This window comes from Eimeria acervulina, genomic scaffold (assembly GCF_000499425.1).
Source record: "Eimeria acervulina Houghton genomic scaffold, Eah_scaff100, whole genome shotgun sequence".
Lineage (NCBI taxonomy): Eukaryota > Apicomplexa > Conoidasida > Eucoccidiorida > Eimeriidae > Eimeria > Eimeria acervulina.
Genome location: NW_013550435.1, coordinates 17,916 through 33,255, shown reverse-complemented (window position 1 = coordinate 33,255; position 15,340 = coordinate 17,916). Strand labels below are relative to the sequence as shown.

Below are 15,340 nucleotides of genomic sequence, written 5' to 3'. Positions count from 1 at the left end.
CGTTACGCAGGATTCCGCATTGCTTTGGCTAGTTGAATGTTAAAGATCACTATTGTTTCGTGAAATTTGCACTGGCTCTTTAATAACTCACGACGGAATTCATATTCAGTTGGTTGCTGCATTAAGGACCTGTAAGAGACTCAGAAGTAAGTAGTCTTTGCTACACTCGATGAAAGCGCGCTACGACGGTTTCCATTGCCTGGCGTGGACTAATCTGCCGCAGACCTTCGAGAACAGTGGTAAAAAGAGCACTGTCTGCAACTTGTTCTACCTTCTCAAAGCGCACTCCGTTCTACTGGTCCTAGCGTTCCCTTACAGATACGGGTAGCATATATGCTTCTAAACTAGCTGCTTCCTTTGTACATACGCTGGATCTGGCTGCATAGCAGTACTACGAACGACTAAAAACTCAAATGCTAAAACTGGCACCTTGGCAGATCATGCGTCACATGTGCTCGTGATGTTTTTACTTCCATTTATGATGTCTTAGTCAGAAACAGCTAAGCACAGGCTCTCATCGGTGGTGTGCATCTACAGATGGAAACCTTCCTTTTCAGCGATTTCACAAACGGTTGCTAAGAAACAGGCGTCGTCGGCAATGCCTTGGCTCAAATCCTGAAGACACAGGAAACGACTGTGCTGTATGAGAGCAGCTGATTCGCGGAAAGATTTCGCGAACTATGGATGTGTCGAGTTAGATAGTTACTACCATGTTGCTATGTTGATCATTGTCTGTGGCAGTAGGGAACTTACCACGAGGGCTTCAAGCACTATTGGAAGAGCCACTTTGTCACGAGCATCCTTCTCGTGAAGGAAAGGGTGCAGGAACTCCGGGATGCTGCTGAGCTGTATCGACGGCCGAGGGTGAGTAATGCGTACTGTTGCAGCACTGGACCCTGCTGCTACAATATCCTTCGAAGAGGTGGCAGCCTGGTGGAAGGCTACGAGGATGTTTCTTCGGCAAGCCTCAATAGGTACCTTCAATAAGTACACATTAAAGCAGAACTTAAAAAGCCATTTGAGCGCTGTCCAGTTGAAGTGAGTGTACTGATTATGATGCGCAGATCTTTGCGTATTTCATCTAGTGCGAACGAAAACCTAGTTCTGGTGGTTGCAAATGCATGGCAACCGTTGTCGCAGAAACGCATGGTGGGGAGCATTCAGATCATGCTAGTAAACCCCCGCTGTGCAAATCTGTGAACTTCATCAACTGCAGGGGGACCACGCATTTTACTTAGTCATTGCGAATGTTACCCAAATAAATTCCACAAGGTCAGTAATCCGTATAGATGTCTTGTCCACTAATGTCAGTATTTTTAAGGCGCTTCTCAAGTGCTCTATAGGCTGCATGCACCACAATAACAATAGGCACCTCTGGATCTACCGTTGGAGTGCTGCTGGGGTGCAGCATCGCATGTCCGGTAAGCGCTTAAGCTGGGCAACACCTCACAATGTGTGCTGACTGTATACCAAGCTCCTCCCAGAGGAAATGTTCCACAGATTCTGCTGGAACTAGACCCCGAGCGTCGCTTAGCTCCCTAGGTACCACTCCACAGCAGGCAAAGGTTAGTCGAAATCCTGCCAACGCTACGACTAAAGGAGGCATTGTTAATCTCTGGGCTATTGAGGCCTGGCTTACTTCAGAACAGCCTTTAGGATAAGAAACCCCAAGCATCCTTTTGCCGCTTTGATGGCTTCACGAAGCCGTTGTTTGAAAGTCTGCAGCGCTGGCTGCATAACCCACATCCACCGTTAGCAAATGGTGCTGTACGATGATAATATTACAACACAGACCATCAACAGGGTTAGTTGCACTTTCTGCTTGGTTCTTGTCCCTTGGCGATGGGTGGGTGGGAAAGTCGCTATGTTTTTGTGGAGGAACAGTACGTGGGCTCAAGAAAATGTAGTATTTTATGCGCTTGACCTTTGTAGATGTGATGTGCAGCTCGTTCTTGGTTCTCAGAGACTTTTCGAGAATATCTAAGGCCTCTGTGTCTTTGCATAACCCCTGCGTCGGCGTAGCCCACGAGAAAATACCACCGGGATGAAGTTTACTTTGCATACCAATGAGCTTAACTCGCCAGCAGGGTTCAAGTTTTACTCTATGCCAGCCGTATAGGTTTATGGTATTCCATACTTGTAGCGAATTCTGTATTGGGATCGAGAAGGCACTATTCTTCGCAAAGGTGTTTTGCCCCGTGCATGAGGTCTGCTGCACACTAGAGCTGCAGGCCGCATGCAAACCGTTTGGTCCACAATCGCGCTCAGAGGATAAAAGAGGCAAGGATTCGCGCATACACATGTGAAACTGCTTGCAGCTAGTATGCGGCTACGTCTCTGACCTCCGAACGTTGGCTAGCTCAGTCCAACGGCTGACAAGTTCAGCACCCTCCAGTGCTCCAGACCTCAGTTGCTGGCAAGTTGTAAGGAGTCATACAGCCAGGAAACAACTTAAACTTAGCAGCGGGAGCTATGAGCGCATGTCCATCGCGAAACAGCTACATCTAGCCTAAGAGGGAACCGACAGCTTGGGGTGAAAACGCCTCCCCATCCTATTAAGGTGAGACATGACTGTTGTGGACGACTGGCTGGCGAGGAGCAGAAAACGCATAGAAATAGAGGGGCCGATGCATCTACCTGCTGGAAATACTTTTCGGCACTCTCTTCAGGCGTTGGAAGCTTGTCTTCCTGGACGTGTGGTAGCTGCACCATAAAAGCCTACAAACTCAATGGACTGCACTGGAAGGGGTGCTGTAGGTGGGATTTGCTCTGATAACACGGTCGCGCGCAGTGAGCAGCTTTTGGACTGCTGAGAATGTGGCTGCTCACGTGAAACCTAAACTTCGCGGAGGATTCCGTTTCATGGGTACATTTCTCCAGCTCATCATGGACAGAAACGTTCTGCAGCACCTTCCAAAAATAAAACATACGTGTTTTCACATAAATGCAGCATGCAGCACCCCTGGAATGGCTGATACTTCCCATTTCGGAATGCACCCACGTCCTCGCACAGCCCATGCTACAGACCATGGAGGAAGGAATACATGCAGAAGAGCTAAACTACTGAATAATCGAACGATGAAGGCTCGCCTTATGGCTTTCAAAGCCAATAAGTGTGTGGCAGATAGGGATGCAGCTTTGGGTAGCTCCGCTGCGCCACCCACCTTGTTTTCACTGCGCTCTTTGAGCGCTGCTTCTAATGCCGCTGCATCAATTGCCGTTGAACGAAACATACAGGTTTCGTTCATGTAAGAGCTTAACTCTTTTATTCTCCGTGAGGCAAGTTCATGCTGCGTAGGCTGCTGGCTTTCATTTTCCTGCCGTGGAGGAGGATGAGTGCGGCGCCCAGCACTGGTGACGAAAGTCTCAGCCACTGGGTATGGCCGATCTCCCATCACGCGCATGAATGTATCTAAATGAGGGGAGCTGCACAGCACAGTGATTTCAATAAAAAGCATTACAGTTTCGTCGGGTGTTGGTCCTCATGCTAGTCTCGGCACATGCAAATTGACGTCGTGATCACTGTTCAGGACTGGCGGCTTTTTCGTTCGGTTGCATGGGTACCTATCCAGATGAGTGTGCCCAGAAGCGTCCCGGAGGACCTCCTCTTCCATCCAGTTCCCTATCAGGGTCCCATGGCCGGTCACCACGGATTTGTTATAGGTCTGGCAGTAACCCATTTGCTATGTCAAAATGTAGTCTCACAAGCTGAGTGCCCAGAGCCCCAACTGAGCAAATCGACTCACTGGCCGAGGACGTCCAGGTCACGGCGCTATCGATGCACTGCAGGTAATGCTCTGTGGAGCAGTTCTGTTCCAAGCATATGAAATTCAATGCATCGACGTAGTAGTTAGCGCAGCGCCATCTGCCCGTTCTCCGGGAAGTCGTGAGCTTGCACTTGGCGCACGGAGCGCCAACGCACCGGCCGGCTATAAGGCTTCCACGCATGTGGCATTTCAACTATTTCGTAAAGATGTTTCAAAACACGCATATAAGAAGATTCTTAAATACAGTAAATGTCATTCCAAAGGGGCACATATCCGCTAGCTGAACTAGCAGCTAGGTGGCAAAGTGTCCAAAGGGTTTGGGTCACTTTGGAAACAATGGTGAGTAATTGAGGGACGTTCGAATTCGTAGAAGCCAGCGGTTCTTTCAAATCCTCTCTACCTGAATCCTGGTGAATAAATGTTATGGTATTTCACCTCTCCAGAGTCGTCCCACTGGTTTGATATATGCATCTCAACTGCACGCCGGCCCCACATATGAGCAGGGTCATTTATTAGTAGCGGTGGTCCTTCACTACAAAGAAAGCAGATTACACTAAGGCTAAAACCTCTCAAATGAAAAGAATCAAGTTTTCGGCAAAGGCGATGCACTTGGTAGAACCAAATTCTGTTGGCACATTCGCAAATAAGAGGGCGACGTGCTGACGGCGCCAAGCTGCACAGCAAAGAGTCTCCGACCCTCTAAAATACTTCATATCCTCTTTTGCCGATGATAACAATCTAAAGATCTTTTGATTTCTTCCATTAATGGTGTTTGTGCATGACGTACGAGGCGCGGCTCAGTGGGGCGTTGCCCTCGCTGGACAGAGAGACATGGTGTAGAACAGTCACCGGTAGCTATCTACAGCCCTGGATACAAAACAACAGGAGGTCCACCAATATTATATATCGTAACTAAAATCTTGAGGTATTACACGTGGACTTAATATGCCTAGTCCGCCTGCAAAGTGTGCGGACAAACCTGTAAAAATAAAGCCTGCAATCCATTTTAAAAGGTAGTGCCAATAATTGTAATCTGCTTCTTTCATCCCCAGTGTCCAAGCATTCAAGGTCTCCCTAGGCTCAGTCAAGTCCCTATTTCTTTATTATTTACCACAAAGCGCAATGCCCACCGAATACGGCAAGATCTTGCTGCAACAGATAGAGCAGCAAAAGCTTCAGAGGTTGCAGCAACGAGCCGAAGAGCGTGGGCTACCCATCCCTCCTGATGTGAAGGTGCAGCCATTACAAAACTGTCCGGCTATGCATGCCTCCGGCTGGACGGCACAAACAAGCACATCCGGTAGAAGTACTGGTGACACACCACATGAAGCCGAAGTAAATTCCAGCAGCACCAGCACTTTGTAGCATTTGCAACCGATCGTGCAATTCGAAAGGCAGAGCTTGCATTCAGATCCTATGTCTGTCAAATCCTAATAAATGTGACTTAAGCTTAGTGTAGGCTCATGGATTTCGTAGCCGCGCAACGACCCCCCATTTACTCGCCCCGTTCAGGAGCCAAGCACAGTCGTTCACAATCTGCAGCGAATTCAGTTGCTCAATTCAATTGCTCAGGTAAAATCCCAAGGAAAAAGCTGCGCTGATGCCTATACAGAGGGCAAGAACAATAACCTGCAACAAAAACCAACGCAGGAAAGCGTTGACTTGGCAAGCGCATTGCATTCACTGGCGGCTCTAGCGCCGCTAATCCTTCGGCAACCGCCTTACTATGCTCCTCATTCTGAGGGAATATCGACAGCCAGTATTCCCTCCGTGGTCCCCGCCCCATTACTCCACCAGCAGCCTCTTCTACTCCAACCGACTGGCTTGTTGCATCCTTCCCTTTTCCCGCTCGGTCCTCAGCCACTCCCTTATCTCTCTCAGCCGCAAACTAAGGATCGTGACCGCCTGCAGAACCACGGTTCGTCGAGACAAGGGCCCGTTAGTTTATGCATCACAGGCATTCTGTAGGCACATGAATTGATATTCACCATATATTGGTTATCACTTGCTCAACAGTGGATACAAGGCTAATGAAGAGTCATTAGTATCCCCTCGACGTGAAGCATCCTACCATCCTCAATACTGGCCTAGCGACTGGTACCGGTTGATCTGTTCTTCGGTGCGTGGTATTGCCCAGACGAATCAACTGCACGAGAACCTCCGCCATTCAATGCCGTGCCAACCAAGGTTAGTGCGCGGAACGGTGTAGGGACCCTAGGGCAACTTCACAAATAACGACAACTATGTAACAGGGTAGCTGAACCTTCTGCTTTTGCTTGAGTGAAGGGTATAATCTGCATTCTTCTGTCGTCTGAATGTGCTGGGCCTTATGAGCACAAAGGCCATATTACCGCAACATGTGTTACCACTTAGAACATAGTAACTGTGTGCTTATCGCTAGTCAAATTATGCACAATTTGTACAGTCGTCGATGTCCTGAACACTTTTTGTAGGAATATTCGGAAGGGAAGGAAGCCTTTGGCCAAACGGCTCCGTCATCAGGTGGTGCCTTGCCTAACTTCAGTGAGGCAGACCCTGCTCAGCAACGTTTGAAAGAGGCTAGAAAAAAGTACCAAGCAGAACTGCTAAGACAGATGCGCGAAAGAGAAGCAGAACGTGAGGCAGAAAAGTCCAGGAGGAAACAAGAAGACGAGGAGGAAAGGATTCGTCTGAGCAGGGAAATAGAACAAGAGAGGGTAAGCGATTTGAGGGGTATGAACAAAGACAAATATCGCTGGGCGAGTAGTGTTACGCTCAAGCAGTGAGATCACTAGCTAGGTTAACTTTTGGCGTGCGTTCATCGGCGCAGCTTGCAAAGGAAGAAGAAGACGCATGGCAGTTAATTCGATCAAAGAAGCTAGCTGATGCAAATATTGCCGCAGCCGGACCGCAGAAACAGCGGCAACCACACCAAGCCTCGAACGCATCTCTCGACGGTGATGTGGGCAGCCGGCATTGGCTGACGGGACCCAAGCGGCTTATGCTCGATCAAGAAAACGTTGACCATTCTCTCAAGGAAATGACTATACGTGTTCCTTCAGAAAGTAAAATGCAGCCAGAGTCAGAAGATGAACAGAGAGGGCACGGCATTCCCCGCGAGAGATTTGTTCAACAAATGCCTGCCACTGGCAACGAAGTTGAACGCTGCCTCCTGGTAGGCATTGAAGCCCTACAAGCTGAGGTGAGGAGGCAAACGGAAGAAATGCGGTATTTGAAGAATCAGCAGCGTCGCGTGCTTCAGCACATTCACCAAGGCACCGGATTTCGCGACGTTTGCTGCGAGCACCAGTGCTGTACCGCAGATGCACGAGATTTTTTTTGTGTTCGGCACCCAACGACACATTCACGGACCACGCCTATGAACGCTAACAGAACCGCTGAGCAGGATACATTTCAAGCGCAATACGCGCTTGTCACCACTGTCCTTAAAAATGCGGGGGTTTCTGATCCGGAGGACGTGTTGCGACGGCTTGCGCAATGTGGAGCCATATCAATGAGTTGCGACCCTGAATGCCCTGCAGTGGTACCAGTTAACAAAGGAGTTCCTTGCCATTATAATTCTGCAGCGCATGACAGGCCTGAGCAGCTAGAAGGGCCTTCTACGCGCGAAGGGCAGAGTTGTGGGGCTCCACACTTCAGCTCGATTAAACTGCCGCTCTCGCGTGGGATGAGCAACTCTAGCTTTTGCTTAATCCCCGAAAGCACACAGGAAGCTTTGCCACAGCATGCGAAAGATGAATGCCCCGGCAGCAAACAGGAGGGCACTCAAGTTGAAGATCCGGAGGAACGCCCACTACCGACTCTGCTGAAGCGTCAGCAACAACCAGCTCAGAAGCAACGACAACCGGATCCGCACCTCCGTGATGGTGTGGTTCATCGTCAGCCAGAACAAGTCCAGCAGCAGCCCATAAAAAAAATAAAGCATCCTGAGGGCTCCACAGAAAGAGAATGTGGTACGCCGGTAGAAGCTTATGTTCAGGGCAAATGGGAAGACGCAGACGAACGACCCTGCAGAGCTGTAGGGCAGACGAAGCTGAATACGTCTGCAGATATGCCGGCAGACCGGAGATGGCGTTTTAACGACCTATGGGCATGCTTGTCTCATGGATTCCCCCCCCCGCCTGCTCTTCGCCCAATCATACGTGTCCGGGATAAGGGCTGCGATGATGTACTGTCAGTAACTAACAGCTCGTTCATTAGCGAATACGAATCCGAGCTCCCTTGTCAGACTATCCTTTTGCCACACGCATCAGAACGCGCCACACCAACCGTCGACAAACGACAACAATGCGTGACAAGGCACATAGAAACTTTCTCCAAGGATGGATGGCTACCAAGCAGCCAGATGGAGTCGCTAGAAGTGTCGACTGCCCATACACATATGCCTGAAGAAAACGGCCGCCTCATCAGGCAAGAGCAAGAGCTCTGTGAAACTTTTGTTCCATGGGTGGAAGGCGGCGGACAATATGGGGGAATCGGTTTGGCAAACGAAACAGCCATCCTGATGGCGCGCAAGGGAACAGATGACAGTAGGCTAGAACTTTCCAATGCTCACCAGGAGAGACAGCCCCTAATGCCCCCGGCCGATGCGGATTTCAGCGGGAGCAAAAACGGCCTTCGCGAATCTCGGTTGTGTTCCATTAACGATAAACAGATATGCAGGGCTTTAAGCGTCGATGCTGCCCCTTTAAGACTTCAGCAGCTTCGCCAGTGGGACTCGCAGATTCGCCAAAGGTACACCGTTCATATCCCTCCAAAGGAACGCTGTTTCAACCATCTCCAAGCCGTTGCAAACCAGACGCAGCCTCAAGGAAGCCCTAAGCAGAATTCCTCCAGACCACGCGCCCAGGAGCGATTCAAATCCAGGCTATCATGGGAAGCTGACACTGCACTCCCTTTGGATGAAGGTTTTCTGGCCCAGTCACATGTCACGACAGCAGAAGTGAACACATTGGGACGTCGTCCATTTGCCCCCCTTCTCCAGGCGCCAGTCGCACCCACCAGTCTAGACGGCCACAACCCCAGTACACAGGCCACGTTGGAAAACTCCAGCCCCACGCCATCAAAACCACCTAGTAAACACGCTCTGCCTTTACATATAAGCACCCGCTCGTCATCAGTAAATGCTACTAATAAAAAGTCACGATTGGCAAGGGCTTTTTTGGGGGTCATGCTTCCGCGGAGCAATTCAAGAACACGCCAGTAATCTGCTTCCACATTTCTACTCGAAACCAATCCTTCTTACCTTTTTGGCTTCGCCGCATCAGAACATGAAATGGTCCAGTGCGTACACTATTCAACCGACCACGTGAGTGCCCAGACCAAAACCAATACGTAACTGACCAGAATATTCTCCCGTGCGAAATTGTGAAAAAACTTTACAACTTGCTTGCAGTAAAAAGCTTCTGACGACCATTCTGAAGGGAACTCTTCAGAGTCATTCTGCGCAACCCTCTACAGAGTAGTTTTACACTTGGAGATAGGACTGCAGTTGGAGGCTCTGTTCGGCGGCAGGCAACAGCAAAGAAAAGCCTCGCAGACTACAACCGTGGAAAATCTGTCTGCATCTCCACCAGTGACGACAGCAGTTAGCTGTAGTCAAAAGAACAAAATACTTCGTACTCGGCTGTGAGTTTTTACAGCCAAAGGGTGAGAACCATTGATAGTGTTGGCTCTGCCTAAACGAGCGGGAGATGCGCAGCGCCCCACTAGCATGGCTTGCAGCTGATCTCTGAATATTCCGGAAGTTGGGGCATTGTCAAGAGTGGAACTTGCACAAAGGAATCAGTGGTGCTATGATGAATTAAATAATTAGTCTATTGGCTGCTGGTTTGGAAGTCCACCCCAGGACTGTGGATACCACTTTGGAAATACTCGACGGTAGAGGGGTAGCAAGACCTGAGAGCAGCAACGTAAATAATCAATGCCCTTGTCAGCATCGGTTCGCTTCATTACGAAGAAGACAACCGTATAGATGCAATCAGCATCCTAGTTGTCTTCCTCGTGCAGATAAACCTAGAAGCAACCAAGCCAGCGTTAGGCTGCCAAGTAGCACCAGCCTTCTTTTCAGCTATTAAGCAACACGAAGCGCTCTAAGCGTCCTGAAATGTGCACGCCATTCACACTTCAGCTTATGCCGGGCGAACGCTGTCAGAAGAACAACCTACAACCCCGCGCAAGCATGCTTAGGTGATATGCTGCACGAACAAATTGGTAGCTGCGGTTAACCAAACTGCTGCTCACCTCGTCATTCTGCTTGAGGTAGTCGCTGAATTTGCACTTCATGTACCCATGCGTACCCAACGGCTCGACAATGTTTCCGCGGAGTCCCCTCTTTGTGTGCAGCTCGATTGGTGCAAACCACCTGCAGAGAACGGGCGACACGAAGGCTGCCGATACGAACTGGCACTTCCCTACATATTGTTTCGACGTTTTCAGGGAGAGTTAGGAGTTAAACAACGCAGACTCCACAAATGTTGCGGGCAGGAAAGAGACTATGGCCTCAGTGCTCCCAAACACTCGCCTCTGCCAGTCGCACTAAAAACCTGGCGGCATATCATAAAATCCCAGTCCCTTCACTCACCGCACGTCGTCAGGATTGAAGAACATGAACCGCACAACTGCTTTGCGCCTATGAACCTTGAATGGATGGCCACTGAGGAGCACGCGTTTAATAATTAAGCGGCTACTCGCTTTATTCACTGGAAGAACTGACCCCCACGCTGTAATGCACACGCTGTCGGAGGCTGCACAGTCCACAATTCACACCAGACGGAAAAACGTCGAACCTGGTCGGACCATTTGCAACATACGTTTCCATGGAACATCCAAATGAAACTCCCATATAAATCCGCACCTGACTTGTCCGACCGAAGCATAATGCAGGGAGACGGTGGAAGCACCAGTGGCGAGTACACTGTTGCGGTGACAGTTGTGCCTGGTTCTGCCCAGCGCTTAAGTTTCCACTTCGCCGCGCTACGCACGCCTTGCCGCGGTTCTTCTGAGTAAATTGGGGCGGCCGGAAATCTGCATCCAACATTCAAAAAGCCCCCAAAAAAGTGGCAAAGGCAAATGAGTTCTAAGGAACATGGGCACGCGCTGCATGGCGCATCGGCATATGAGAAGGCAAGGAAACCTACCTCCGGAATCCGCAAGCCATCAACAGTGGATCCTTGCCCTTTATGGGTACATCATCGCAAAACGTTAATTGGGAGTGGACTACCGCCACCTGGCTCTCGTGCTGCAACAACTGCGACACTAAAAGAAAATCGGGAACCATCAGGTCGTCATCTGCACTGGACTTTGGAGCAGACGAAAGACTCTGAGCTTCAACGGCGAAGCGCCCAGCCACTCGTTGCGCCATCGCCTCAACCAAAGCCTCCTCAAGATCCTTGCTGCTCCGAGATGGATGCTGCTTCAGTAGCTGCTGCAGCATGTATGAATGACGCAGTGGCAACAACAAGCGGCAAAACCTTCCTGAGAAGCCGGCCGTGGGTTGACACATTTGTGCATGAGCACGATGTGCAAATGCCGCCAGACCCTGACGAGCACACAAATCGCAAGCGGCCAAGAGAAAGAGTGCGTCAGCGACATTTCTACAAGAAATTATGAATTATGAGGGGGGCACTAGGCCAAGCGCCTGCCTCAGGACCAGCCGCAAGTGGGGGGCGCTGAATCATCTACCTTCAGGCTGGACACATCGATAATGCGGCCGTAACCCAGAGGCAGGTCTTCATTCTGAGCCCAAGGTGACGATCGGAAGCTCTTCAGGCCGCGATACTTCTGGAAGCGTTCCTTCGCCGGAATATCCAACGGAGTGTCGACCTGCGCGTGCGAAATCACAGTCCTCTACGACTGTCGTCTCTGCATCACGATTGCTGCACCGGCAAAATGGTAATAAAAATATTTCGAACTGACTTGGTCCGGAAATTCCTTTTCCATCTCTGCTGCTTCCCGTCGCTGGGCCGCATAAGCCTCACTGAACGCCAAACAACGAACACAGTCATCTGACGCCAGAGCGAGCACTAGACGCCGATGAGTGCTGAAACCCTTCAGAAGGGGCTCCTTCGTCACTATTGGGTCCCACGTTTGAACTGCCAACAATGTCCCGCACATACTTATCTGTTTTCATCTGTTGCTGTTCTGCACCGTTGAGGGGCTTCCAATCATCATCTGCTTCATCAGGTGCGCCTGAGGCCTGCTCAGCGTCCGCTGCAAGGGAAACCAAGCCTCACGATTTGTGGACAACTTCACATCGGGGCCAGAGATGGCCATCCTCTACAATGCACTGCGGGCATACGAAAGGGAAAATTTTCAAAGGAAAACCCAGACTAACCAGAAGCAGCCTCCTCAGGTTGCATATCGGCATCGCTGTTCATATATACCTCGTCCTCGCGTTCGTCACCTGTACCGTCTGTATCTGACTCCAGCCACGCTCGCTCATAATCGCCTACATCCCTAGGGACGCGGACACGCCTCCTGTAAGTAGCTGACTCGGTCTCACCGTCACCGGTAATATCGTCTTCTGTGGGCCAGGTTTGCTCCAAGGCAGCAATGTCCATAGGCTGCAAGGGTTGGCATGCTTGGACAACCTCTGTGGGGAGGGAACACATGAATGTCGAGTTCCATATTCTCAGCCAGTGGCAAATAACAGTCTCCACAGAAAGCAGCTACATGAAAACATCTGGGCGCACCCTTAGGCGGCTGTGCACAGTATGTTGAGTACCATCCACTAACCTTCCAGGCCTGCCCCAAGGGCTTCCATCTCAGTTGCTGTGTGGCTATTTAATGCAGCGTACTCCCGCCTTTTTGGCGGCGGCCCCACAGGCTCAATTCTGGAGAGCACGAAGTCGCCAACACCTGTTATATGCACAGGCAGCCTGCAGCGCCACAGCAAGACCGAAGCTGAAAGCTTGCTCGCCCATTCCCATACAGGACCAAATATTCCTGCATGACCGCGCTATGACAAGGCAACGCAGTCAGCGATGCTCGTAGCGCGACATGTACTTGTGCATGCACAACGATAGCTCCTTTTTGCTCACTTGCAAGTGAGACCGGCTCCGCGGACCAGTCCCCAAGCTTCCAGACAGGGCTCCGGCTGCGCCGTGGGATCGTCCGACAAGGTGTGCCACGCTATGCGCCAGCTCAAAGCGAGTAGATGCCCTCGCCTTCTGCAAGCAGCCGCCTCCGCTCCCTTTGCCAAACCTTTCGCATTTAGATCAGCTTGGGCCAAGGTAGCAGCAGCCCCCAAAGCCCGTAAAGGATTACGCCAGTCCGTTGAGTTCCCGATGCTGAAAAACTTCCTACAAAGCACATCAAAGTACGTCAAACGCGCAGCTGCCGAAGAGTTAGTTGTATTTTCTTCAACGGATAGGTCGGGTAGCAATGGGAGCAAAGGTCCAAAACACCGTACTACTATGGTGTTTTCGCTCCAGCATGCATTTAAATACTTTGCAGCTCTCGTGGAACGTTTTACGCCGACAGGACCCACTGGTGTCCTCTTTTAGTGTCTTATGCATTCACCTTTCGGCGCCTAGCTCAGATTCAAAGAAGCGGCGCATAAACTTGAGACTTTCATTCACCGCGTATTTTCCCTGGGGAGCATCTGCCGGATCTAACAAGGAAGGATCTACACAGCCGACGCCGATTACCGAAGGTGGGAGGCCCTGGAGCTTGAGGGCCTGCAGTACTTTGTATCCCCGGCGACTAAAGGCACTGTTTTCGTAGGTGCATTTGCCGCCGAAGAGACATATCAACACGTCACAGCAGCTGCACAGATCCATATATCTCAAGAGCTCACTCGGCCGTTCGGGTTGTCCCCCTTCCTCCTGCATTACGTCACCTGTGTCTCGGTCGTGAATGCGGGGCGCAGGCACCAGCAACACTTGTTGACGATGCCTTTTCGGTATTGCTGGGTTCCGTGCATAAGCAGGCAAGGTGAATAAGTAGCGGCAGTGATGAGGATGGCTTTGGAAAGACGATTCCTTCACACCATTAGTTCCTGTGCCGGTCTCGTCCTCGTCCATATCTCCACCCGAACTCCCATCGTCAACTGTCCCCTCACCTTCGCAAACGAGTTCCCGTCTTATCTCGTTAAAGACCCTGTCGACGCATACAGAATCGGAAAACGGCAGAAGGAGAACTACCTTCGGGGGTGGGCCAGTGGAACTCGATACTTGTTGCTGATGATAGTCGCGGCGCAGCTGAAGGCGGCGCTGCTTAGACCGTTGCACACGGTCGGATTTCGTAATTGGTCGGTTAATGGAAAGAGCCAAAGCATTTGCTGCCACAGTTCTTCGCTTTTCCTTGAGGTTCTTAGGCTTGGAAGATGACCCCTTAAATGCCTTGTTCCGCTGTTTCAGGACGGAACGATGACGATGACTCATGGTGACGCCTGCGGAGGTGAGAAAGAAATATTCTAAGCGTCTGTAGTAGAAATAATACCGTCGGGTTGTACAGGGTAGTCTGCTGTATTGACAACCTCTATCTCCTTCAGAGGCGCAAGTCTGTAAAAAGGGGGGTGCCCAAGCCGCTGCTGCATTACCCCGATATCGACACAATACAAGTTCTAACAGATCCCCTAGTTTCACAAAAAATTTGTAGAATTCCGGTTTACATTCTTAATGGATGCGGGAATTCTTAACAAGCGCAGAGCATGCCCCTCTCGAAGCCCGGTAGCGCATTGGCCCCGCCATCTGCCAGCCCCAAGCATTGCCATAGCTTTCGTTTTATTATCAGGATCAAGCAAGTCCTTCTAAATAGAAGAAGTAGTTTTAGTTTCTCCAGCGAGTCTTGACATCTCTCGTGGTATTGCATTCTTACTGCAGTGCGCTGGAATGCACCCGCGTTCTGGGCAATTCTGTTGCGTTTAGGCTGGTGGTAGAGAAGATTCCCAGCCTTAGGCGTGAACCATTGGGACCTGCAAGAGTCAAAATGCTTGCATATGAGAATTTCCAGAGAGCCGCCGAGTGTCCCTTCAGAATCCAGGGTTATTGAGCACAGCTGCACGTGGGGCTGGCGCTGTACCATTTTCTCTTGGAAATTGAGTGATGAGCACTCACTTGGCCTAAATCGTAGGCACCCTACGCTCAAGCAGATGTACAATAATTGTCTACAGCCCTAGGGCAGGCAGGAAAAGAGGAAATTTGGTTGCGTTTGCACGTGAAAGTGCGTTGGAGCATTAGCCGCAACGGGGTGCGTTTCGACGTGACAGGCGAGCTCCTCTCTCCCAGCCACAAGCCCTTGGGTTGGTGTGCCCAGAACGCCTGGTGGGTGAAGAGAAGGTCAGCTTCTTTCTAGGGTTATGTCTTTTGGCCCGGTTGCAGCTCACGATGGTCCTAGGGTAGCTGACTCCCGTTGCAAGTGATTGCGGTGGGTGTAACGTGCTTTGTTAGAGCTTGGCACGTATGGTTCTACGTGCTCACAGGCTGGATACTAGAGGCCAAGTGAATGTTGAATACTTGCTTACATTGCTAATACGTGCGTCTAAAGGGGGGCCTGAAGTCATTAGTAAAGGGGTTGTCTTGCTCGAGGAATTGCAGCCAGCACATGACAGGCTTCCTTGAGTAGTTCCA

At 50.6% G+C, this 15,340-nt stretch overlaps 3 protein-coding genes across 3 annotated transcripts; 1 reads left to right on the top strand and 2 right to left on the bottom strand.

Moving 5' to 3' along the window:
* Window positions 1–531: 531 nt before the first annotated feature.
* On the bottom strand, window positions 532–1,606 carry EAH_00016090 (hypothetical protein, conserved; the record flags this gene model as incomplete). Its single annotated transcript, XM_013397855.1, has 4 exons — window positions 532–615; window positions 754–978; window positions 1,255–1,344; window positions 1,451–1,606. 4 exons carry the CDS (start codon window positions 1,604–1,606, stop codon window positions 532–534), a joined length of 555 nt encoding a protein of 184 aa, XP_013253309.1.
* A 3,887-nt stretch (window positions 1,607–5,493) lies between these two features.
* EAH_00016080 (hypothetical protein, conserved) lies at window positions 5,494–8,776 on the top strand (the record flags this gene model as incomplete). Its single annotated transcript, XM_013397854.1, has 5 exons — window positions 5,494–5,685; window positions 5,905–5,958; window positions 6,221–6,463; window positions 6,577–8,501; window positions 8,752–8,776. 5 exons carry the CDS (start codon window positions 5,494–5,496, stop codon window positions 8,774–8,776), a joined length of 2,439 nt encoding a protein of 812 aa, XP_013253308.1.
* A 1,083-nt stretch (window positions 8,777–9,859) lies between these two features.
* EAH_00016070 (Pre-rRNA-processing protein TSR1 like protein, related) lies at window positions 9,860–14,152 on the bottom strand (the record flags this gene model as incomplete). The annotated part of the gene is made up of 11 exons (XM_013397853.1): window positions 9,860–9,868; window positions 10,011–10,131; window positions 10,351–10,477; window positions 10,624–10,793; window positions 10,907–11,307; window positions 11,451–11,591; window positions 11,779–11,978; window positions 12,103–12,360; window positions 12,504–12,646; window positions 12,809–13,069; window positions 13,290–14,152. The coding sequence occupies 11 exons, from the start codon at window positions 14,150–14,152 to the stop codon at window positions 9,860–9,862; spliced, it is 2,694 nt and encodes an 897-aa protein (XP_013253307.1).
* Between the last annotated feature and the right edge of the window lie 1,188 nt (window positions 14,153–15,340).